Source organism: Vulpes vulpes, chromosome 12 (genome assembly GCF_048418805.1).
Source record: "Vulpes vulpes isolate BD-2025 chromosome 12, VulVul3, whole genome shotgun sequence".
NCBI lineage: Eukaryota > Metazoa > Chordata > Mammalia > Carnivora > Canidae > Vulpes > Vulpes vulpes.
In genome coordinates, this window is record NC_132791.1 from 141,275,471 (window position 1) to 141,300,771 (window position 25,301).

At 51.8% G+C, this 25,301-nt stretch overlaps 1 protein-coding gene and 1 non-coding gene across 2 annotated transcripts; one reads left to right on the forward strand and one right to left on the reverse strand.

Annotated features, from left to right (window-relative positions):
* Positions 1–4: 4 nt before the first annotated feature.
* ADORA2B (adenosine A2b receptor) lies at positions 5–24,128 on the reverse strand. The gene is made up of 2 exons (XM_026005581.2): positions 23,671–24,128; positions 5–1,436 (listed from the first exon to the last, which is right to left on the reverse strand). Exons 1-2 carry the CDS (start codon positions 24,003–24,005, stop codon positions 773–775), a joined length of 999 nt encoding a protein of 332 aa, XP_025861366.1. The 5' UTR covers positions 24,006–24,128; the 3' UTR covers positions 5–772.
* On the forward strand, positions 11,435–11,562 carry LOC112925030 (small nucleolar RNA SNORA18). The gene has a single exon (XR_003236006.1). It is a non-coding gene; the product is annotated as a small nucleolar RNA SNORA18 (small nucleolar RNA).
* Positions 24,129–25,301: the final 1,173 nt, after the last annotated feature.

The following is a 25,301-nucleotide window of genomic DNA, read 5'->3' on the forward strand; positions in this document are numbered from 1 at the left end:
CTGGTTGGTTTTCAAGTTTTACTTTATTTCACCTAATAGATATACACAGTTATATGATTTTGACTTAAAATTTTCACACTTGGGCTCCAGCAACTTGGCCAAACTTGAGCTTCGTAGAGAAATGAACTTCACTACCTAACTGTAGATGGGGCTGTGCAGTCTGGTAGAAGAGGGACCCCATTTCCCCAGTTTGTTCCTCCGGAGTAGTTTGCAGTACATGGAAAAGAACGTTACCAAAACTGTTACCTGATTATATTCTACTTAAGAACTTACAAGAGTACCATTTCCCCAAATAAATATAGCAGTTTCTTGACTGAAGAATTACACTTTTAATTTTCCTGGTCACCTTCCTAGGAACAAGTATACATTTTTAGTATGTTCAACTTTTATTCTTTCACTGCCTCTAAGTTAAAAAAAAACATTTGTATTATAATAGTTTACAGTGTTTCACAGTAAAATATTTCATTTTCTACCATGAAAGAGGCAGACTCTTAAAAAAGCAAAACAGTCTTTTACAGTCCACTCAGGCCATCAGCATCATCCACACAGAGCAGCCAGAAAAAAAACATAAATATATTTGTGAACCTTTGGAGCCAACTAATAACATGTACTTATTAGCTAGGTATGTGGTAACTCCAGGGGAAGTACTCAGAAGCAGCAGCCCATATGCTTACAAGGTGTAGCTGTCTTTTAACAACGGGAATCAGCCAGTCATGTCCCATCCCTTTGTTTATTATGAATGTGTGCCTTCTTGAAGAGGCCAGGACCTAGGTCATAGGCCCACATCAAGAGCAGACTGTGTCCCTGCCTGCCCATTCCCACTCTTGAGGACATCTGTCTGGCAGAGAACATACCTGGAGATGATTTTGTGAAAAGTATAGCGGAAGTCTCGGTTCCGATAGGCATAGACAATGGGATTGACAACTGAGTTGGCATGTGACAGGAGAATGGCCATGTTCATTGCCCACTTGGGTTTGTCCTTAGCCCGAGCTGGCTGAAAAAGGGTGACACAGTTGATAGCATGTACTGGCAGCCAGCACAGAGCAAAAATCCCAACGATCATGGCCAGGGACTTGGCTGCGTGGATCTCCCGCTGGATGACGGTCCTGGAGTGGTCCACCAGCTCAGTGCGCTGAAGCTGCTTGCAGGCCACCATGAAGATCTTGATGTAGATCACCAGCATTATGAGCAGTGGGGGCAGGACGCACCCAAAGAAGTTGAAATACACCATGTAGCTCATGGGGACCACATTCTCAAACAGACACTTCACGAGGCAACAGCTTTCATTCGTGGTTCCATCCCAGGGCTCCGTGCAGTTGGTGGCACTGTCCTTACTGTTCCACCCCAGGAATGGAGTCAGTCCAATGCCAAAGGCAAGGACCCAGAGGACAGCAATGACTCCTCTCGCTCGAGTCCCAGTGACCAAACTCTTATACCTGTTCAAAAGAACATCATCTGTTATCATCCATGTACATTACTCTGTAACCAGAGTCCAAGACCCCACCTCTGCTTTGGTTCTATGGCCTTTACCCTTAACAACCTTTCAGGTTCACCCTCAACATAAAGACCTGCAAACACGTATGAGCAACTTTGCGCTAGCAAGCTCAACAAGATTTTCATTCTTGACTTACTAGCTCATCTCTGTTGAGTGACAAATCATGCTCATAAGAACAAGTGAAGTCTTAAGAGGGTGCCTTCTAATTACCCACATCCCAACCTAAGAGTCTAGGTCTTCTATAAGGCACTGTTCTAGGTGATGAGTTCCACCAGTGAACAGAATACACAAGATCCCTGCTTTTAAGGACTTACATTCTAGTAAGGAAGACACTGATGATCATCAACAACAACCATATTAGTAAATTCTATGGTGTGTTAGGAGGAGAGGTGTAGTATGAAAAAAGAAACACTCCAGGACCGCCATCCAGTGGGAGATCCACAGAGCCCAGTCCCTGGTGACACTTGAACCAAAGTGACACTTGAATCAAAACCTGAGGAAGTAAGAATTGGAGCCCCCAAGAGTCCAGCAGCACTACCTGGTGGCTCCGCGTAGCATCCCCGACCACCTCCCCCAGCACCGGGCGCCGACCCCGTGGACACGGCTGTGCCCTTACGGGGCTGGGGCCCAGGCTTCTCTTGTGGGCCCAGCTATTCCTCCAGCAGGGGAAGTCTCTGTGCCGCTTCTGAAGGACTGCTGAGCAGGAACGTGGCGGGGCCTCTTCAAGGCTTCTGTTCCCACGTGGCCGCCCCGGGCGGGGAAGGCTCTTTCCCTAGGCGCCCCCTCCCCCAGCAGCTCTGGCCCAGGGCGGGCATGTCCACGTGGACAGCCAGGCAGCCAAGGCAGCGGCACAGGCAGGAGCTGCCCTCTCAGATGGGAGCCTTGGGGTCCCGGGGGAAGAAGCCTACTTGTGGCAAAACGGGAGTCAGAGTAGAAGTTTGTGTCCTGACTGCAGGTCGGTGCATCAGGCCCACAGCATAGCACCTCTGGGCCTTGGTTTCCACGTCTGTAAATCGAGAGAGAGCAGCAGGGACCAAGGGGCATGGTTCTTAGTTACATGGCCATTATGAATGCATTCCTTACTTGTTATCTGATTGGCTATCAAACAACTTTAAAAGAAGATTCTACTTGGAATACATAGTGCTTTGGCCTGGATAGGCAGGCAGGAGAAAGGAGAACTCTTAGAGTTTGCTGATGAAGTGAACAGAGAACTTGCCTCATAAGTGACAGTGATCCCTAATCTTCCCTCCTCCCTATGAGGGCAGCTCTCAGCAATGGGCAGCACAACTATGGCCTTTCCTACATACACCTGCTGGGCTCAGTTGCTCATTGAATTTTCCTGGCCAATAAATCCCTCTATTTCTAAATCCCTTCTGCTTCCCTCCTCTTTCAGGAATGTACAGCCATTCCTTTAAAAAAAAAAAAAGTTATTCTGTCCATTACCCCACCAGAGAATACAGTCAGTCCCTGAAAGATAACAGAGCAGCCTCCCTAAAAGCCAAGCACTTAGAATCACAAGAATTTAGATCTATGAGACCACTTACTCAACAGCTCTGCCCTCTCTCTTTTGTTGTGGACAGGATTCAACTGCAACTTAATTGAGTACAGTTGAATATAGGCCAGTCCAGGGCCAAGATGAACTGTATTTGGGGTAGGCAAATTCTCTTGTACATAATGGTCTGGGGTGGATACATGAAATAGTTCTGGCCAATGAGACAAAAGGAAGTCTGCTGGGGCACTTGATTTTACTTCTTGATATAAGGAGAGACCCATGAGGAGGGCTCTACCCCAGGCCCATCCCTTTCTGCTCTTGATGCTCTTATGGGAGGCTGTGCTGCCTAGAGCTGTAGCAACCATCTTGTGACCATGAGGGATAGCTAGCTAGCCTGGGGACAGCAATGGAAGGAAAGGAAAGGAAAGGGGAAGGGAAAGGGGAAGGCAGCCTCTGTGGATGAGGTTCAGGCTGACCCCGGGAAGTGAGAGGCTAAGGAAGAGCAAGAAGGGAAAGGGAAGGGAAGGGAAGGGAAAGGGAAGGGAAAGGAAAGGAAAGGGAAGGGGAAAGGGAAAGGGAAAGGGAAGGGAAGGGGAAAGGGAAGGGAAAGGAAAAGGGTAGGGCAAGGAAGGAAGGAGCCCACCCAGGTTCTTGATGAGCTCTCTGAACCACTGCACCAACCCTAGAACCATCACGGCTCCACATTCAAGTTCAAGAAATCATTAAATGTCTTGACTGTTACTGTTACTTGCAGTCACTGTAACCAGGCAAAAGCATACACACTGGAAGGGACTTTTCTAATCAAAACTCTCTCATTTCACAAATGAGGAAACAAAGTCTTTGAGTAACAGAAGCAATATAAGAACCAAAGACCAAAGCTAGATCAGGACTCTAACCTCTGTTCCTTGTGCCAGATTATGCTGCTTATTTTACTTGACCTTTTTTTTTTTTTTTTTTTTTTTTTTACTATTTTTTTTTAAAAGCAACATTAGTCACTGTACATGGAGGGGGGATCACAGGGAATTTCCTATCAGAGTTCAGAACAACTGGAATCCACCTACATTTTAAAACTGCTGGATTCTTCATGTGCAGAAAAACTACTCTTAGACTAAATCAACTTAGATAAAGCCGATGGTTCCATCAGGGGAGCAGCTGGTCACCACTTTGTGAACGCCCCCAAACACAGCTTTTCTTCCCTGTTGGTTCATTATTTCATTCAGCTCTTCCTTTGTACCAGGCACTCTGTTAGTCACTGGAAACATAATCACAGCCCTCCTGGGTTGTAAAGCTGATGAAAGAGAAAGTAAAGAAGTAAACACACAAACGTGTAATTACAAATCAGAATGAGTTTGGCCAAACCAAAATGAATAGGATGCAGAGAAGAGAAAAACAGGAAGACTTTGGACATAGAATGCTGGAACCTCTCAAGCAGAGCTACAGGTTCAGAAGGAATAAAATCTTTGAAGAGTGGAGGGGAGAGCATTCTAGTCAGAACAAAGTGGTAAGGCTTTCAGACAGGAAAGGATTTTACTTTCCTAAAGAAGCAAAAGGAACTGTGAGTGACCTAAGCTGAGGGAGGGGCCAGCTCATAGGCCATGGGAAGGAATCTGGATTTTGATATCCAAGTGTAGTGGGAAAGTGTGGAAGGCTTATTTTAAGCCAGGGAATGGTGCTGATTCCTGTTTTGTAAAGGTCATGGTGTGGAGACTGAATCTGGGGGAAGCAAGAAGAAAAGCAGATCAATGAGGAAAACCATTTTGGTGGTTCACTCAAGAGAAAATCAAAGATGGTGCCAACAGATACATACTTTGGAGGGAGAACCAACAGAAATGAACTGGATGTAGAAAGATGAGCTGAGGATGAATTCCTAGGCTTTTCCCCTCCCGTGTACTAAGAACTAGTTAGTTATACCAAATTGGTATTAAGGGGACAAAGCAACAGAATGGTGGAGGTTAGTATCCAGATGAACCCAATCCATAGAGAGAGAAGATGCAGAAAAAAAGGCAAGATGATTATTAAAGCGACTGAGAATCTGAGGAGGCTGGAGGATATGGGCCCAGGACCCATGTGGAGGGACCCACCACTGAGGCAGAAGGAAGGAGGAGAAAAGGGCCAGGATGGGAGGGGAGGTTCAGTGGCTAAAAGATCTGTGAGTGCTGCAATCACCTCAGAGGTCACCTCAGACTCGGAAGAGCCACCCCCTGAGGGAGAGGGGCAGGCTGGGGCACTGGAGCTGTGTCAGCCAGTGGAAGAGGGAGCTTGCTAGAAAACAGTGGCAGGATGACGGCCTCTGTGGTTTCAACAGGGGTGCAGCCTCTGTGGATGAGGTTCAGGCTGACCCCGGGAAGTGAGAGGCCAAGGAAGAGCAAGAGGGATTGAATCCAGAGCTGGTGCAAACGCTGGAGCTAGAATGCTGGAGCTGGGGGTGCAGGGCCAGCATGTGGGGATGACCAGAACCTCAAAGGTTTGCGTCTTTCGCAGGAGGGACCATCAGGATCCCACTGTGGAAGGGAGAATGGAGAGAACCAAGAGAAAGAGCTGGCGCCCAAGTCCCCACCTGAGGCCCCGGGGTATAAGCAGAAATAAGGGAAACCGTGTCTTTGGGGTGTCAGGGGAGCCAGGGAGCAGTGGGCACTCTCAGAGCAGAAATCAGAGCTGGCCCAGGGATCTGGGGGTGGCCGGGAGGGCACAGTGCCCGGGGAGGGGATGTAGGACTCTGGGTCCAATTAGCCCGCAAATGTAGAGAGCACTGTGGGAAAATTTTTTTAAACATTTTATTTATTTATTCATAGACACAGAGGGAGAAGCAGGCTCCATGCAGGAAGCCCAATGTGGGACTCAATCCTGGGTCACCAGGATCACACCCCAGGCTACAGGCAGTGCCAAACCGCTGCGCCACCGGGGCTGCCCTGTGGGATTGAAATTAATGGATTATTCTAAGCCCCGAAATACCTGCTAAAGCTGAGACTTAGTCACATCTCCACTTTTACCTTTAACACACCAACAGCACGTGCAGCTTTAAAGGACAAAAACAAAAGCTCCCCATTCCTTTCTTCATCTGAAACAAGTCTTCCTCCCTCATTCCCTCCCAGCTGGTCCATAGCTGCCCATCCAGGCAGCCTCTGAGCCAGGCGCCAGCAGACGCCCCCTGCCCGCCTGGCAACACCGAGCCTGCACCTGCCCAGTGCACGCCGGCTGCGTCCCTTGGCCCGCTGCTCTCTCTCCCTTTACAGATGTGGAAACCAGGGCACAGGGGTGCTACGCGGTAGGCCTGCTGCCCGACCCACAGTCAGGACACAAACTTCTACTCTGACTCCCGTTTTGCCACAAGTAGGCTTCTTCCTCCAGGACCCCAAGGCTCCAATCTGAGAGGGCAGCTCCCGCCTGTGCCACTGCCTTGGCCGCCTGGCTGTCCACATGGACATGCCCGCCCTGGGCCAGAGCTGCTGGGGGCCCCCGGGAGGGAGCCTCCCCTACAGGGCAGCCACGTGGGAACAGAAGCCTTGAAGAGGCCCTGCCACATTCCTGCTCAGCAGTCCTTCGGAGGCGGCACAGGCTTCCTTTCTCCTGCTGGGGGAACAGCCGGGCCCACAGGAGAAGCCTGGGCCCCAGCCCTGCAAGGGCACAGCAGTGTCCACGGGGTCGGCGTACACACGGTCAGCGCCCGGTGCAGGGAGGTGGTCGGGGATGCTGTGGGGAGGAGACAGGTGCCCGCGCCAAGCCGGACGCTGGAATGGGTGGCCCTGGGGGCTCCCTGGCGGCTCCCCAAGACTGCAGTAACCTCCTGGCCTGTCTTCACACGTCCTACTGCCAGCTGCTGCGCCCTCGTCCCCTTCCTGAATGCCTCCCCCCACCCCCGTGGGTTCCACGCCATCCTCCCTCTATACCAGGGGCTCCCAGAACATCCTCCTGCGTGTGTGTGTGCACATGCGTGTCCCCAAAACATTCCCAAAAAGCAGGGGCCAAGCTCCCTGCATCTGCCCCTCAGCAGTCCTGCCCTGCTGTGGGGGCACGGAGCCCAGGGAAGCCCGACATCTGCCCAAACACGGGGGTGTAAACAGATAAAAGGGAGCGTAGGGGTGAACAAAGGGAGCATCAGCCGCTTCATGGCTGCTTCATCGTTCCAAACAAGCAGGCCAGAGTCGTGTTGTCCCCCACCCCCACCAAGGGGCGTTCTGGGAAGGTCCTGGGAAGGTCCGCACTCCGGGAAGTGGCTCCGCTGCCCCGCTGGGCCTGAAGCTGTGCTGACACCCACCCGTTCCCCATACAGAAGGGGCTGGTTGGCTAAGGAGCTTGCCAGAAAAACAGTCACACAGAGGGAGTCAACAAAGGGAACAGTGTGGATGCTGAGGTTACATAACGCAAAGCGGAATCACCCAGTGCCGCATAACAAGTGCTGGCCTATTTCTGGGGCAGGGTCTCCTCCCTCCTGGCTCTGCCCTTGTGCCTTCGGCTGGGACCAGTCCTGCTCGGGAACTCAGCATGTGCCCTGGGGCGGCGTGCTCTGGGTGGTGGCCGGGGCTGTACCAGCCCTGCCTCTGCGCTCTGGCATCTGGGAAATGGTGACAGAAGTGCTGCTGCTGGAGCCTCTGACACAGAGACGATGTGATCAAAGCACTTGAGAGAAACACACCTCTAGGTAAATGGCATGGAGCTCTGTCGCCATTTCTTAAATTGCCTATTGTTTGTTTGAGGACTTTTTTCTTTACCTTCTGTCTAGCTCAAGTTTCAGTCCTCTAATACAAACATTTCTGCTTTCAGGCATGTGTATATACATTTTCAAAAGAACTATATAGTCTCTAAAAGTGCACACGAATAATAACGGGACTTAGGTAAAAATCGAGTTAGGACAGACCCTCCAAAGCCTACAAGATGTTGGAACTAGAGCACTGGCAACTCGGCTCCCCAGGCAGGCAGTCCAGCTCGGCTGGAGGTGCCACAATGAATATTAAAAATGCACCCTTAGAAAATCTCATGGAAATTCTGGCAAAACGGTTAAGTAGAGCAAGGCTGATGAGTGCCAGGACGACGCAGATGAAAGAACTGCTCTAAGCCAGGGGACTGTTGCTAAGTAGGGCACGGTGGGCAGTGTGGCCTGCCACAGCCATGACCCACAGGCTAGGATGCGGCTTTTTCAGGAAGCAGGCCCAGATACAGGCCCTGCTGTGTCCTTGTGCCTCCTCGTTCCCCTCTGGGCTCCTGCCACAGGGAGGTTACAGGGAGGGCTTTTTCCTTTCCTGCTGAAAACTAGAAGGCTCCTCCCACTATCCCATCCCCTTTTAGCCTAGGCCAAACCACAGCTGAACGAAAGCAGGGTGCACCAGACCCACATTGTCCCACTGCCATGTGCCTGAGCTCACATTACAGAAGTTTACACAGAAGCAGAGCAGTTGTACCCCACAATTCCCACGGTGCCCCTCCCCAAAGCCCCCCACAGAACCATATTTTATGTCTCCTTCCACTGGAGCACGCACTCCTTCATGGCAAGACTATCTCGTTCCCTGTTGAATCCAAAACACCAACGATGGGCCTGGCACACAATGCTGAATAGAAGCCTGAATTTACAAGGAGAGAACAGAACTCTGGTCTTAATCACATAGACACGTTTAACACCCACTTGGTAGCTCTAAACAAAAAAGGCCTGGGGCAGGTGAACGTGTCTTGAGCTTCAGCTTATATAGTTCACAAGAAGCTATCTGTGGAAGAGCAAAATCTTTATGCTGAGTAGCTGCTTCAGATTTCTCATGGAACCAAATGGAAAAGGTTTCTGGAAAGTTGTCATGAACAGGGACACCTGGGTAGCTCAGCAGTTGAGCATCTGCCTGCAGTTCAGGGTGTGATCCCGGGATCCTGGAATACAGTCCCACATCGGGCTCCCCTCAGGGAGCCTGCTTCTCCCTCTGCCTGCATCTCTGCCTCTCTCTGTGTGTCTCTCATGATTAATAAATAAAATCTTTAAAAATAAAAAGTTGTCATGGACAGAAAAACAGAATTTGAATAGCACTGTGTATATTACAGACATAGAATACATAGCCAAAGAGCTTCCCACAAAGAAAATTTAAGACCTGGATGACTTCACTAATGAATTCCTCCAACACTTGAGAAACAAAACCATTCTTAAACAAAACGAGTGGACACTCTTTGGTTCTATTTATATGAACTTCAGGTCTGGGAATAGGAAATGTATTGAGGGCAATCTGTCCTGTTCCTACAGTCTGTGTCCTAGCTCTAGTGTGGAGGGCAGCATGATACAAGAACAGCGCCTGCAGGCAGCCCGGGTGGCTCAATGGTTTAGCACCGCCTTCAGCCCAGGGCGTGATCCTGGAGACCCGGGATCGAGTCGAGTCCCACGTCAGGCTCCCTGCATGAGGCCTGCTTCTCCCACTGCCTCTGAGGAGCCTGACGTGGGACTCGATTCCGGGACCTCAGGATCATGCCCTAGGCTGAAGGCAGGCACTAAACCAGTGAGCCACCCAGGGATCCCCTAAATAAAATCTTTAAAAAGAACAGCGCCTGCTACCCACCAGATGGCAAGCTGTGGTCACCAGAACCTACTTTCAGGCTAAGTGCTTCTGAGGCCATACCCTCAGCTACTCTGGTTCTTGGGGGCAGTTCTCACCTATGCTCACAAGTTCAGACATGTCTGAATCCCAGTGGTGGACCTGATAGGGTACTGAGCTGAGCCCACTGCCACATGTAAAGGTGGTCAGAAAGGATGCCAGTTGTCCTTCAGAGTCACCCAAGAACAGTGGGCAAAGAATGCAGGTGGCAGCAGGAAAGGCGTCAGCACTCCTCACTAGCTTACTATGGCAAGAAAACAGTCCACAATGGTCTCATAATGATTCAACCCACTGACAATGAAGATGGGGACCAGGACCAGGTATCCCAGAGTTCACCTATGAGGCTGTTTTTTGGTGAGCCTCACATTTTGGTTCATGTATTGGGGGAAGAGGGGGACTTAGAGACAGCCTGCAGTTGCTGGGCTCCAGACTGATTTTCAAATGAAATTAAGAGTCCCTAAGAGAAAGGACCCCTGCCTGAAAACCAAACCAGAGAATAAAATGATACCCTGTCTTCTCCCCCATAAAGTACCCTCCCATGGCTAAGGTTAAAATATACTGCGCTTCTTTTTTTTTTTTTTTTTAATTTTTCTTTATTTATGATAGTCACAGAGAGAGAGAGAGGCAGAGACACAGGCAGAGGGAGAAGCAGGCTCCATGCACCGGGAGCCCGATGTGGGATTCGATCCCGGGTCTCCAGGATCGCGCCCTGGGCCAAAGGCAGGCGCCAAACCGCTGCGCCACCCAGGGATCCCTATACTGCGCTTCAGATATAACATTAATTGCCAAAAGCAATTGCCCTCTTTATATGTAAGCCATCAGTTTAGAAGACATCACGAGGTAGGTAATATCGATACATCCCCTTACTGGTGATAATTCATTTGGATCATCTGGTTACTGTAGCATCTACCAGATTTCTCCACTATAACTATTTTCTGTTTTGTAATTAGTAGATCTCTTATAATAGATACTTCTATTAAATATCTTGCTCCTCATCAGACTTTCACCAATGAGTTTTAGCACCTATTGATGATTCTTGCCTGCACTAGATTACTATGGTAGTTGCCAAATGTTGATTTCCTTAACTCAGGCATTCCTACTCATTAATTAGATGGCATTCTACTGTAAGCAAGAATTCTTCCAACTCATTATTTAAAAAAGAAACAAAGAAAGAAAATCGCCCAGTTCTGTTCACTGTGAGGGCCTAGGAGAAATGACACTCCAGCAGCAATGAACACACTGACCCAAATCTTGGTGTCTAAGTACCATTCTCTACTGAAAGGAAACAGGGCTCCTTGGAGAAATGGCTGCTCCTAAAGCCAGAAAATACAACGTGAGCTCGAAAAACCTTTCTTTGATAAGGAAGAGCAGGGAAAAGGTAAAATTCCTTTTTTATGAAGAATGGCAACTGATAAAGGTAGAAGAAATGAAAAGAAAGAAAACTGCCATTTTATGTGGTAATAACTGGCTCAGGCAAGAATCATCAATGAGGAAACATACCTTTATGGTGACAAGTGCTGGCAGACATAGCTATAACTAAGTGATCAGAGTTAACATTGTGCAGCCAGTACTCGCACGGTGAGAGAGCTGGGACCTTATCCTAAGGCACGGGAAGTATTAGGTAAAGAAGGAGGAGCGATCAGGTCTTCATTTTAGAAAGACTGCTGCCGTGTGATGCATGCGTTGGGAGCGCAAACTTGGATGCAGAGAGATCAGATAGGAGACTAGATGGGACCAAAATGACTAGGGAAGGAATTTAAGAAATCCAACTGAAAAAAAAAGGGGGGGGGGAATGCAACTGACAGGACCTATTCTAAAACGTTTTTCAATAAAGTTTTATAGTTCTCTGTGTTACATATATAAATCAAGCAAGCAAGCAAGCAAGCAGCTGAGGTCCATCCCAATGGGGCTTCTGTGGACCTACATCGTTGGGAATGCCTCATACAGAATACATGTGGTCTCCTTTATTCCCAGAACTATGTGTTGGATCTATGGGAAAGAACTACAGGACATGGATCATCTAAAAACTATGAAAGACCAAATAGTCACATTGTTTTTAAACCTCAGGCATTGGTGTATCCCAACAATCTGTACAATTCCAGGAGGTGACAGTTCAGGGATGGGCATGATTTAAACTTATTCATATGTTTAGGGGGTGTCTGAAGCTGAGAACCAGGCAGATCCATCCATTTTCCTAAAGAAAGCAGATCCCAAAGTTTACAAGTAGAGATCTTCAAAATACATCTGTATTCAAGTGGAGATCAAAGAAGTTCAACTAAAAGAATTGTGGAGTGACAGTGACAACTGTGGATTGAATAAAATTTTTTTATTTAAATAGCGAGCATGTACACATGTGAGCAGGAGGAGAGGCAGAGGGAGAGAGAGAATGTCAAGAAAGCGCCATACTCAGCGCAGAGCCAGATGCAGGGCTCAGTCCCATGACCCTGAGATCATGACCTGAGCCGAAATCAAGAGTCAGATGCCTAACCGACTGAGCCACCCAGTGCCCCCAAAAGTTATTTTTAAAAGGGCTATTTTGAAGATTATGATTCTTTCAAAGAACTTAGGTGATAGGTGGTGGAAGGAATCACATATAAAATTCCTTAAATAAAAATTTATTGACTTAAAAAAATTTTTTTAAGATTTTATTTATTTATTCATGAAAGACACAGAGAAAGAGGCAGAGTCACAGGCAGAGGGAGAAGCAGGCTCCATGCAGGGAGCCCGACGTGGGACTCGATCCCGGGACTCCAGGATCATGCCCCAGGCCGAAGGCAGGCGCCAAACCACTGAGCCACCCAGGGATTCCCTAAAAAAAATGTTTTAATTAAAAAAAAGCAGACAAAATGTTGGAGAGGATGTGGAGAAAAGGGAACCCTCTTACATTGTTGGTGGGAATGTGAAATGGTGCAGCCACTCTGGAAAACTGTGTGGAGGTTCCTCAAAGAGTTAAAAATAGACCTGCCCTACCACCCAGCAATTGCACTGTTGGGGATTTACCCGAAAGATACAGATGCAATGAAACGCCGGGACACCTGCACCCCGATGTTTATAGCAGCAATGTCCACAATAGCCAAACTGTGGAAGGAGCCTCGGTGTCCATCAAAAGATGAATGGATAAAGAAGATGTGTTTATGTATACAATGGAATATTAGCCATTAGAAATGACAAATACCCACCGTATGCTTCAATGTGGATGGAACTGGAAGGTATGAGTAAAATAAGTCAATCAGAGAAGGACAAACATTATATGTTCTCATTCATTTGGGGAATGTAAATAATAGTGAGGGGGAATATAAGGGAAGGGAGAAGAAATGTGTGGGAAATGTCAGAAAGGGAGACAGAACATGAAGACTCCTAACTCTGGGAAATGAACTAGGGGTGGTGGAAGGGGAGGAGGGCGGGGGTGGGGGTGAATGGGTGACGGGCACTGAGGGGGGCACTTGACAGGATGAGCACTGGGTGTTGTTCTGTATGTTGGCAAATTGAACACCAATAAAAAAGAAATTAAAAAAAAAAAAAAGCAGATATGGCCGTGGTCTTGAAATCAACATTGGAAATCGAGATGTCATCTTCAGAAAGCCACTCAGGGAAGTTTGTGGGTGGTAGGACTGGAGCCAAACAGGCAGTAAACCAAAGAAGGTGAGGCTCAGATTGGGGAGAGGAGCCTGAATACATTTAGTGAAGGGGAAGAGGCTGCCACACAGGAGTCTGGGCGTGAGGAACAATGCTGGACTCCCACAAAGCCAGGGGAAGGGCCGCCCAGCCCAAACTCCCCAAGCTCCCAACTCAGCCACCTACTGTGGCACTCAACCTGCAGACACCACAAATATAACCTGTGCACTTTCCCAAAGTGCCCATGTGTGGCAGGCCTTGGAGTCACCCTGGACTCCAACCTTCTCCTCATGCCCAACCTCCAACCAAGTTAGCAAGTCCTCTGGAACCCGTCCCTGAGGATCCTATCTTCTAGCCACAAGCACCTCGCTCAGTGTGTGGTGTCAATACAGACCCACCTGGAAGTCACACAGGCCGGCTGCGGCTTTTCACACCGTGGGTCCCACCCTGCCGGGCGCCGACCCACCACACCTCTGGTCCTTTTCCCTGACTGTGGTCCCAGAACCACAGTATTTGGTTTCTTAGGATTCTTTCCTGTCCTGGTGTCTTGGCTCTGTGGCTTCACCTATGACCCCTCTGCCTCAAAGTCTGACAAACTTCTTGGCTGGCTTCAGACAGCAACCATCCCCCTGCAGAAGTTCAGAGTTCACACGGCTCAAGTAGCTCTAGACCTCACCTCCATCTCGCGGCCTCTGTCCTGGTCATGCTTTCTTCCTTCGCACCTAGAGGACATCTGGTGACCCTAATAATGTCGGCCCCTCCTGTCCATCCCCCCTGCCAGAGTGCCTGTTTTATAATGCAAACCTGACCGCACCAAGCTCCCAATTAAAACCCTGCATTGGCCTTCCAGGTCCCACTTAATTATCACTGCTCTGAAAATCCCATTTAAATGACAGTAGAGAGGAGGCTCCTGGGGAGGCTCAGTTGATCAAATGTCTGACTCTTGATTTCTGCTCAGGTCATAATCTCAGGGTCCTGAGATGGAGCCCTGCGTGGGGCTCTGCGCTCAGTGGGGAGTCCGCTTCTCTCCCTCTGTCCCTTCCCCCAGTATGTGCACATGTGCTCTCTCAAATAAATAAACAAATCTTAAAAAAAAAAAAAATAGGGCAGCCCAGGTGGCTCAGCGGTTTAGCGATACCTTCAGCCCAGAGCATGATCCTGGAGACCCAGTATCTCTGCATAACCTGCTTCTCCGGGGATCCCTGGGTGGTGCAGCGGTTTAGCGCCTGCCTTTGGCCCAGGGCGCGATCCTGGAGACCCGGGATCGAGTCCCAAGTCGAGCTCCCGGTGCATGGAGCCTGCTCCCTCTGCCTATGTCTCTGCCCCTCTCTCTCTCTCTCTCTCTCTCTCTCTTGTGTGACTATCATAAATAAATAAAAATTAAAAAATAAAATAAAATAAAAAATAAAATAAAATAAAATAAAATAAAATAAAAAAATAACCTGCTTCTTCTGCCTGTGTCTCTGCCTCTCTCTCTGTCTCTCATGAATAAATAAATAAAATCTTAAAAATAAATGACAGTAGAGAAAACAGAAGGAAATAAATTTATAACCTAAAATTACTAAAACTGGAAGTGGAGGGTGACATCAGCAAACCAGAGATTTTAAGGAGTTTCTAGAGACCAGAAGGCAGATAGGGTCATCAGGATGGGGCAGGGCCCTGTGTCAGAAACAGAGATGGCCAGGAAGAGAGGCTCCAGTCTTGCAGCAGCAGATACCAGAATGAGGTTTGGAAGAGGAACAGAAACCAGGGGAGAGACTGCCTGTGGACCACCTTTGTGGGCTGCTTCAGTCACCCTATATTGTCCCCTCATCTCCCATGGAGCATGGACCCCCTCCACTCTCTACCCTCTCACCAAGCTGCAGGGTGAGACTCGTGATGGCAGGAAATTTGTGACACATGAAGGAGTCTGAACCACGTGAATCCAGAAAAGGGTTTTCAAAACTTATTCAAAAATTGTTAACCTCAAAAAAAAAATTGTTAACCTCAAATCAAAAGTAACAATATGAGTGCTAAAATTTATTAAAAAGGAGGTGGGGAAATTAGGGAGAAAAAGTCAAGGAATTCTTCCACAGGAGAATAAAAAGTTAAAGTATTGAACACATATACAAGAAAACGCTTAAAAGACAAAGATCAGGGATGCCTGGGTGGCTCAGTAGTTGAGCGTCTGCCTTTGGTTCCAGGATTCTGGGATCGGGTCCCGCATCGGGCTCCCTGCATGGAGCCTGCTTCTCCCTCTGCCTGTGTCTCTGCCTCTCTCTCTCTCTGTGTCTCTCACGAATAAATAAATAAAATCTTAAAAAAAAAAAAAAAAAAAGATTTTCAGAGCTAAAGACAGACCTAAATCTTCAGATTAGAAAATCTGGCCAAGGGAATCCCTGGGTGGCTCAATGGTTTGGCGCCTGCCTTCAGCCCAGGGTGTGGTCCTGGAGTCCCCGGATCGAGTCCCGCATCGGGCTTCCTGCATGGAACCTGCTTCTCCCTCTGCCTGTGTCTCTGCCTCGCTCTCTGCGTGTCTCTCATGAATAAATAAATAAAATCTTTAAGAAAAAAAATTTAAAAGAAAGAAAGAAAGAAAATTTCACCAAGTGTCATCCCCAATGAAGGAGCAAAACAAAAAGCCAATATTTTTTTTTAAAGATTTTATTTATTTATTTATGAGAGACACAGAGAGAGAGAGAGAGGCAGAGACACAGGCAGAGGGAGAAGCAGGCTCCATGGAGGGAGCCCGACATGGGACTTGATCCTAGGTCTCCAGGATAACATCCTGGGCTGAAGGAGGCACTAAACTGCTGAGCCACCCGGGCTACCCAAAAGTCAATATTTAGACCCAGTCTTGTGAATTTCAGAAAGTTAAGCAAAGGCAAATGATCCCAACAGCTTCCACAGAGGAAAACCAAGTCCCAAATAAGAATGGAGCACACCCCAAACTTCTCAGACATCGTTGGCTGCGAGAGCAATGACCCTGTATCCAATCAAACTACCAATGACATGTGAGAAATAAGAACATTTCTGGCATGGAAGATCCCCAAACGTTTATCCCCATGTCCTGAACGAGTTACCTACGGGTGTGTATGCCAACAAACAAATATGGAATCCCAAAGGAGAAGGAAAACATGCAGGGCCAGGAATAGTAGAACAAGTCCAAGAGTCCAGAGAAGCAAGGCACAACAGGCCAGTGAGGACAGCCAGCAGTGGGGACAGAGAAGGAGCCTGAGGGACCCGGGAGGCCACATACTTCTTTCTTTTAAATTTCCAGATGGAAAACTCACGATGCAAACATGAAGCTGATCACAGCGTGGTGTAATTCTGAGCAGCAGATAGGACCTAAAAAAAAGAATCCATCTGACCTGGTCATCAGGCCGGCCTCCTTGAGACACATCAGTCTGTGATAGAGGCACACACTCGGGGGTGAGTAAGAGACACACACATCGAACATTCTAAATGGTGTTTACCGATTTCCAGTCTTCAGAAACTCTCCACAGAGTTCAGGAAACTTTAGTACGGTTACAGAATAAAATGTAAAGGGTATTAACCTCAATAATGTAAAAGTAATGGTATGATATGAATGTGTCCATATATAATTCGCGTGGGAAAAGAAACGAAACAAGAAACAGCGGTTGCCTCTGATGGGCTAATCAGGAGACCACAGATCAGAGACGGCCAACTGCCCACCATTTACCCTTTAATACGGTTTGAGTTTCTTCACAACAGCAGGAATGACCTCTTTGAAAGTAAAAGCTCTATGAGGTGGGCAGTGTGCTGCAAGGGACGGTACAGCCGACAGCAGGAGGTGGACAGACACAGAGGGAAGGCTGCTGGAACGCTCGACCTTGTGTTTCCTGACTGTTAACAGACGTTGCCTACAAGTAATGGAATTAGAAATCGGGCTGAAACATGATCCACAGAAAAATACCGAACTGTAACAGAAATTAGGAGCAGGAAGAAGAGGGCCTGTGGCCTCCTGTTAGCAGGGAGTCGAGAGATTCTGTATAAAGAGGGCAGCAGTGGGGCACCTGGGTAGTCCAGTTGGCTGAGCATCTGCCTTCAGCTCAGGTCACCATCACAGGGTCCTGAGATCGAGTACTGCAGCGGGCTCCCTGCTCAGTGGGGAGCCTGCTTCTCTTCTCTGCTCCTCAGCCCGCTCATGTTCTCTCTCGCTCACTCACTCTTCTCTCAAATAAATAAATAGAATCTTAAAAATAGATAAAGTGGCATGAACCCAGGGGTCACTGTGAGGGCAGTGACCCTCGGAAGAAATGCCAACAGAAATGGTCTGGAGGTGCTGTCCTGGCAGAGGGGTGATGGGGGGTGACAGAGGGGAGACTTTTGCTTTCCCTTTGATATGCTTCAGTATTTTTGAATGTTTGATTTTGTGCACAGTGATTGATTTCTAACTCAAAACAGAACCATAAAACACACACACACACACACACACACACACACACACACTCAACTCCTTCATGGACGTACAAGTGCCTTAAGGACAAACCCCAAACTCCACAGGCACCTCCAGGCCCTCCCTGACCTGCCTGCTCTCAAACCCACCCTCTCCCCTGCTGCACACACCTAAGCTGTGAAGCCCAGACTCCCCCACCTGCTCCTGTGCACATGGCTCCAGCTCAGCTCACAATTCTCTTCCTCCCATTCACCCAGACACACACCTCCAGCACCAACCCTCTAGAAAGAACGCTGCCCCTGCCTCAGCCCCGGCTGAGCTAGAGGGCCATCCCGGCACCCGTGACCATCTCTTCTCAAATTCTTTCCAAGGTATGTTTGCTACTAGCCATCAAGTTCTTGCTGCCAGAAGCAGTGTGGCACCTGTTAGCCTCGGAGATGAAGAGCACACCTGTTCATGCCCAGGTCCTGAAGGTCAGTGAGGAATCAAGCATCGGGCAAGGCTGCGCCTCGCTTCCACCATCTGAAAAAGGAGGCAGGAGGAGACCCTATATGTCCTCGCCACTGTCCGTTCCCTGACATTTCACGTGCACTGGCCAGCAGGCAGCTCTCTTCTCTGCCCCAGTCCAGACATATCACTACCAGCTATAGGCTTCTCTGCCTTACGCACTATCTCAAGAGTCCCGATCACAACTGGCGGGGGTCCTCACTCATCCACCACTAGAAGGGCCCACTTGCCTGGTTTTGGATGACCGTGGTGCTTAGTGCTTTTCCTGCAGCTGTTCCCATGCTGGTGTAGGGGCTCCCAGGAAAACATGCTACTCGCCTGTGGCATCCGTGTGACCCCAGGCTAGGCATAACCCTCTGAGCCTTGGTTTCTCCATCTGTGAAGTGAGGGAGGTAACAGCGTCTGCCCCCTTAAGGGTGTCATCAAGATTGATCGAGATTAGGCACATAAGGTGCGGGAAAGCCTTCGGAGTCGCTGCTGTTCGCAATACTAAAAATCCCAATGTCCAGAGTAGCTGAGGGCATAATTCCTTGTATCCCTCCCTGCAGTGTACGTCCACACTGCACTCACAAGCTGACAGGGCAGACGAGGGAGACCAGGACCCCCAGGGTAGCTGGTCCAGCCAGGAGGTGCCAGGCAGGGAGGGCCCATGCATGAAGTCACAGAGAAAGGACACAGATCACCTGTCATGTGAAAATTATGCCAACTTTTGTTCCTTTACACACACTCATTCTCCCAAAGGTCAAAGGCAAACCACCCGCGTTGCGAAATTCTGTGGAAACGCTGCTGAGATGCCAGGTCAGGGCTACGTCCCGGCCAGGGCCGCTCTCGGGCAGGCTGGCCACCCCACCAGGCACGCACAGAAGTGCAGGCTGTGGCCTGATCCACATCAGCGCTCCTGGTCCTTGGGGCTCCCACTGCTCGCTGGGGGGCAGCTCCAAGCCATGGTCCCACAGCAGACCTAGGTGACTAGGTGGACCCTCCTTCCCCCACCCCATGGGTGCTCTTGTCTACAACCCCGAGTCCTCACAGCTGCCACTTCCATGTCCTCCCCACCCTGTGGCTCCCAGATGCTCCTGGCGGGGTGGGGAGGGGGGGAAGTCTGGGCCCCTGGGGCTGCGGCAGGAGGGCAGGAGGGCCTGAAGGCGGGTGGCCAGGCGGGTGGCCAGGATCCCCATCACATCACAGAGGGCCCTAACGCCCAGGGGCCATGTTCAGATTTTACATCTAAACCCCACAGCGGAGTGGCATTCAGCAGGGGAACGAGGCAATCTGACTTCAGGCTCAAATCCTGTCTGGCAACATTCTGGACAATGGCTACAGGGGGGCAGGAATGGATGAGGCAGGGGCCCCGTGGGGACCCCAGGAGCTGGGCCAGACCTGTGGAGAGGACCCGTGTGATGAGGTCCAAGAAGTGACCCTCAGATTCGACCAACGGGAGGTAAACTCAGTGGCCACAGAAGTGAGACAATTAAACTCGTCACTATGGAGGCCACGGAGGACCGACCAGGGGGTGGCAAGGTGCACCACAGGTGTGCCACGAGGGAGAATTGATTGAAGTGCATTCGTACATTACTGGTGGCTTCCTGGGGCCACTGCAATAAAGCTTGCTGGCTTGAAAATACTTACTCTCTCACGGTTCTGAAGGCCAGAAGCCTACAAGCAAGGTGGCAGGGCTCCGCTCCCTGCCAGAGGCTCTGGACACAAGCTGTCCCAAGCTTCTCCCAGATTCTGGTGGCTGTCCCCTGCATCCCTAGGCCCTGCCTCCTCCCTCTCCACATGTCTTTTTTGTAAGGATGTGATGGCATTTAGGGGCCACCAGACCCTAGGACAATTTCTTCCTCTCAAGGTAATCCAGGACAAAGTCTTCCTCCCAAGATCCATATAAGGTAACATTCACAGGTTCTGGGGATTAGAACATGAACATCTTTCTGGCAGGGGTGGGGGGATGCACCATTCAACCCACAGCAGTGGGAATGGTCTGGAAGAGAGAGAGAACACTGATGCGGAAGAAGGGAGCGCTCATGGAGGAGTACCTGGAGGGGTCCAACCCAGAGCTGAAACTCCTTCCTGACTTTACTGCAAAACAACACTAGAGGAGAATTTTCTTATATGGGATTTGTAGCTCAATTTAAAAAAAGAAAAAGAAGTTCTTATAAAAACACTCAGAATCCCCTGCTACCCTCCTACCTACAGTTGAGTCAGCTAAGGGAGGCTAAGCGGAGGCCACATTTTAACCCAAGGGACAGTCTTGCTCAGATATCAGTACCTACCTCCCGGACTGGCCCCGGGTGCAACTGAGAAAAAGCCTCCCTGTAGCACAGGGAACAGGCAGGGAGACAGGGTCAGGGTCCATGGTCAGGACAGACAGACTAACTCCCTCCCATTCCCTGGGCCAATCCAGCCAACCAAACACTTCCAGGAAAACACCCTCCTTCAGCTCCATTGGGAAAACAGCTGGCCTTTGACCTACTTAAGACTCAACACCACTGGAAACTGAGTCCAGGAGCAGAGTAGGGAGGGTCTCCAGACAGGGGTGAATCACAGTCACCCCCTACCCCCAGGCTCCAGTGGGGGTTGTGGCTTGAAGGGGAACAGGATTAGATTAGGGAGGAGAAAGTGCTCCTGCCAGAAATGGCCTGAGAGTGAAGGGGGGGGGGGGGGGGCTGAGGGCAGACCTCCCCCCCACTTCACCCTCACCCCTCCAAATTTCCCCACCAGGCACACTCCCACCTCCAGCAGCAGGGGAGCCTGCACTCCCAGGCTGCATCAGTGTACCCCCATATCTGCATCAGTGCACATGGACCCTCTGCTGGGGCCAACCTCAAAACTGCGTGGACTTCCTTCAGTTTGTGGACACCCCTCACTCTGAAGGCCTAGGACAGGGCCTGGTATGAGCAGACGCTCCTCTTTTCAAGTCCAGTCAAAGTTTTCATTTTTGTGCCCAGCATCACTTTGGGGATCCCCTTTCCCTCTGCACTGTGAGCTCTCTGATGTCACTGGACACCTTGGCAAACGGGTGGCAGGTGGGGACTCTGGAATATGCAGACTTGAGCTGTGCTTACAGCTGGCCCCTCGCACTCAGAGCTGTGGGGCATGGATGCTGTTGGAGCCCCTCACACCTGTGAACTGGGCAGAACCAAGGTAAGTCGGAGGGCTGGCCAATTCCCCAGTTAAAGATACGGATATTAGAACCCCCCCCCCACACACACACACCCCACCCCAGAGATTTTGACTCAGGGGGGCCCAGTAGGGCCCTGTAATCTGCTTCTTAGCCTGCTCACAGGGGGCCATGCTCCCCAGAAGCAGGATGTGCTGACAGCTGAGGGATCCTCCCCCAGGAGGCCTCAGGAGCCCTGAACACCTTTACCCTGTCCAACCCACGAGGCTGGGGGTTGGTGCCACAGGGTCAGGGCAGACGCCTGAGCCTTCCGGGGGTGGGGAGCTGGGGCTGCTGGCACCCGCTTCTTCCAGACCTCTGAATTCTCTTGGGAAGACCAGGAGAGCAAGAAGGGGATGAGCTCCCCAGGGCCTCTCAACTGACCATTCTTCCCATCCTACTCCTGTATCTCCCTCTCCTGCCCTTGGCAAATACAAAGAACTTAGGGGAGTGTGATTCACATTTCTTTCCCCTGAACACACCCACACCCCCTTTCTTTAAGACCCCGCCCAACACAAACCAGGACAAGAACTAACAGATTTAAACTTTTATGGAACTTCCTGCTGGCTGGGGCACAAGGAATTCTTCCGTTAACTCCCAGTGAGCTGGATGGACCTCTGCTTGGAGCAAGGCCAAGAGGCTCTGTCGAATGGGTACCTCAGGCTGGGAGTTTGAGACTGCCTGCTGGATGCAAACAGTCCAAAAGTAACCAACATGAAGACCAAGAGGCAGGAAGGGTCTTAGGGGACCCCTAAGAGACTATACCATGCTGCCCCAAGCCTTGGAAATCTCTGGGTTTTGTCACCTAATGGGATGCACGAGGCCTCCTGCTCAGATGCCAAAGGCAGCAGCAGGTGGAAAGACCTGGCCAAGCAGGAGGTTCCTGTTCCCACTGGGATCCAGGACACAACCCACAACTACCAGGTTCAACGTGCCTGCCTGCTAAAAAAGCTTCTAGAAGCATTCTCTCTGTCAATTCCCTCAAACACATTTCCTTTACAACCACCAATTTACTGCAGACAGCTTCTGCTTCCAGAAACAGCAGTATGCTTTCTACCTGCATCCAGGACACTGACACCACACACAGGCCTGTAAGACAGGCCAATGGCACAGCGTGAATACGGTGCCAACTCTGAGTCCAAGTCCTGGCTATGACACTCATTCCAGATGCATCATTCTGAGCAAGATTTTAATCTCCCCAAGCCAACACCCCCCCTTTATCTACAAAACGCAGATACTAGAATCTGCCCTCTGAACTACAGCAAGAACGAAAGGATAAAAGTATAAAATAAACTGCCTTGGACTTGGACATAGTTGGCACTCAATAGAGTCCTTCCCTTCCCTCCTACTCTGTGACTCAGTGTCCCTTCCCAGCTCCAAACCCAAAGAGATCCAAACCCAACTCAGAAATGCCAAAAGAGCCCAGGCACGGAAGGCAGTAAAAAAATTCAATAAACCCTAGGGCTCCCTGATACTCCTGCTCTCAGGTGCTCAACTTTGATATCCATCCTCAGCTACAACCGGGTGTACTCCCACTGCTGGCGGCTGGCTCCATCCCCTGAATGCTCCATTTTCCTCTTGGGGCGGAAGAGACCACCCAGAAGTCCTCGTTTTCTGAAGTCCCTGCTGGGACGCCGCAGTGCAAGGTAAACAAGACCACATGCCACGGACATGCGCGCCTCTGAGGCTGCTCGTGTTGCCCAACGGGCGGGCGCAGCACTTTGACTCTTTTAAAAAGTACCGAGAGGTGATAGGGTCACCGTTGAGCATGCAGGCACGGGTGTTCCTAACGTTCCCTAGAGTTTAGGGGACGCCCCTCCCACCCCATCCTACCCCCGGGTCGGCCTGGCCCGCATTTTGTGGCAGGTACCTTCCGAAGTTGGGTCTTCAGTAGTGTCCATCCTGACACTGCAAGTCCCAGCGTCCAAAGCCGCCCTGGACCTCCCGGGCCCCCCAGCACTCCCAGGGCCACACCCAGCCGCCGCTCTGGACCCGGGCCTCGGCCGCGGGAAACCCCCGAGTGGCTGGAAACAGTTTTCGCCACCGAGGCAGAGACAGCATCGCCAAACCTCCCCCCCCCCCGGGGCCCCCACCTGCACGCTGGGGGCGGCGCTTTCCCCGGAGTTTCCGGGGGCGACCAGGGACCGCGCTCCCCACAACTCCGAGAGCTGTGCCCACGCAGACCCCTCCTTAAAAACACGTGCGCATCCGGGGAGCAGAGGCCTCCAGGCTCGGGCTCCGGCTCCGGCTCCCGCTCCGGCACCGAGAGGGTCTGGGCAGCCCGGGCGCACGTGTCTCCGGATGGATGGCGGCGTCCTCCCGGCTGGGCACCCGAGCTCGGAGCGCCCCGCGCGCCCGCGGCCAGCAAACCCGGGCCTGGAGCGCGCGCTCCTCGGCGGGGGCCTCGACGGAGCCCCGGGGTCGGGGGCGCCGCGCGCTCACCTGAGCGGGACGCGGATGGCCAGGTACCTGTCGACGGCCACGGCCAGGAGGCTGAAGATGGAACTCTGCGTGAGCACCAGCACGAAGCAGGCGAGGAACAGGCAGCTGTGGAAGTCGGTGCAGAAGCCCAGGCTGATGGTGATGGCAAAGGGGATGGCGAACAGCCCCACGGCCACGTCGGCCGCCGCCAGGGACACCAGGAAGTAGTTGGTGGGCGTCTGCAGCGCGCTCGACGTGCCCACCGCGGCGCACACCAGCACGTTGCCCGCCACCGACAGCGCGGCGATGGCCAGCTCCAGCGCCACGTACAGCGCGTCCTGCGCCTCCAGCGGCATGGCCGGGCCGACCGGCCCCGGACTCCCTACCCGGGCCGCGCTGGGCGCGGGGCAGCCGCGTGGGCCCCGCCGGGCACGGCCAGGGCGCCCGCACTGCGCGTCCGCCGGTCGCGTCTGACCCGCGGGGCTCGGGCGCTCGGGGCCGGGATTCCGGGGGCGGGACCGCGGGGAGGCGGCGCCGCCCATTGGCCGGCGCGCCCGCCCGTCTCGGACCCCCGGCGGAGCGCCGCCCCGCCTCCCCAGCCGCGGGCCCGTCTACGCCCGCGCGGGGCCACGCGGGGCTGGGCGGCGCGCGGCGGGGCTCGGGCTGCGGCCCCGCGCGTCGTGCGGTGGCGCTCTGTGGCCCGGTGCGGTTCCCCGACTTTCCCCGAGGCTCCAGCTGTGCGGGTGTGTCCCGGGCGGCCGCACTGTCCGCCAGCCGGCGCGGCGCGCGCAGAGCCCCGAGCGCCCCGGGCAGCGGGACGGGACTCTGCCCCGGGCGCCCCGCCAGCGCCCCCGCCGGCTGCGGCGAGCTGAGGACCTGAAGCCTGGGGGGTTCCTCCCCCCCATCCCTGGGCACCCCACCGGTCAGGATGCCGCGGAGGGTGGGGGCTGGGGGACAAAGGGCCTGGCCTGTCTCTTCGGGTCGCGACACCCAGACGGCAAGGATCGCTCCGGAACGTGCGGCTCTGCGCCCCCTCCCCGCCTGCACCCCGCTTGCAGGTCTCCCCAGTCTCACCTGCTCCTCTGTCCTCCGGCCGCTGCGCGGGCGGCTCCAGCTCTGCCTCCACCTTGAGACGGGCTCCAAGTCCTCCGTCTCCTCGTCTACCCAGCCCCGCCCAAATGCCAGTGTTCCCCAGGCCCCCTCTCCATCCTTCACCCTCACCCTGGCTACTCTCGGGTTCCCAAGGTGTCACCTGCGGTCCATACACCGTTAGCTCCCAAGCCTACTCCGGCCTCCCTCAGTGCCCCGAGTGCCAGGCCTGAGCATCCCACCGCAAAATACTGAAAACTCTGTCAGTAGAGCTGGAGGGCCCCCAAGTCCAACAAGTCCAAAATCAAGCTCCTCTGCATCTCTGCCCCAAACCTGGGCCCACTCCTCCATCTGGGACTCAGTTACTGACCTTATGCCCACTGTCACCCACTCCAGTAAGTGTCTTGACACCCTCCTCCATCCTTCTCGACATCCAGATCCCTGGTACATCCAATTCGGCTTCCAGAGCTTTGCTACTCTCCTCCCCAAAGCCCTGTCTCCTGCGGGTTGCCTCCTCACAGGCTGCTCCCATCATCCCTTTCTCACCTCTGCCCTGGGTCCTC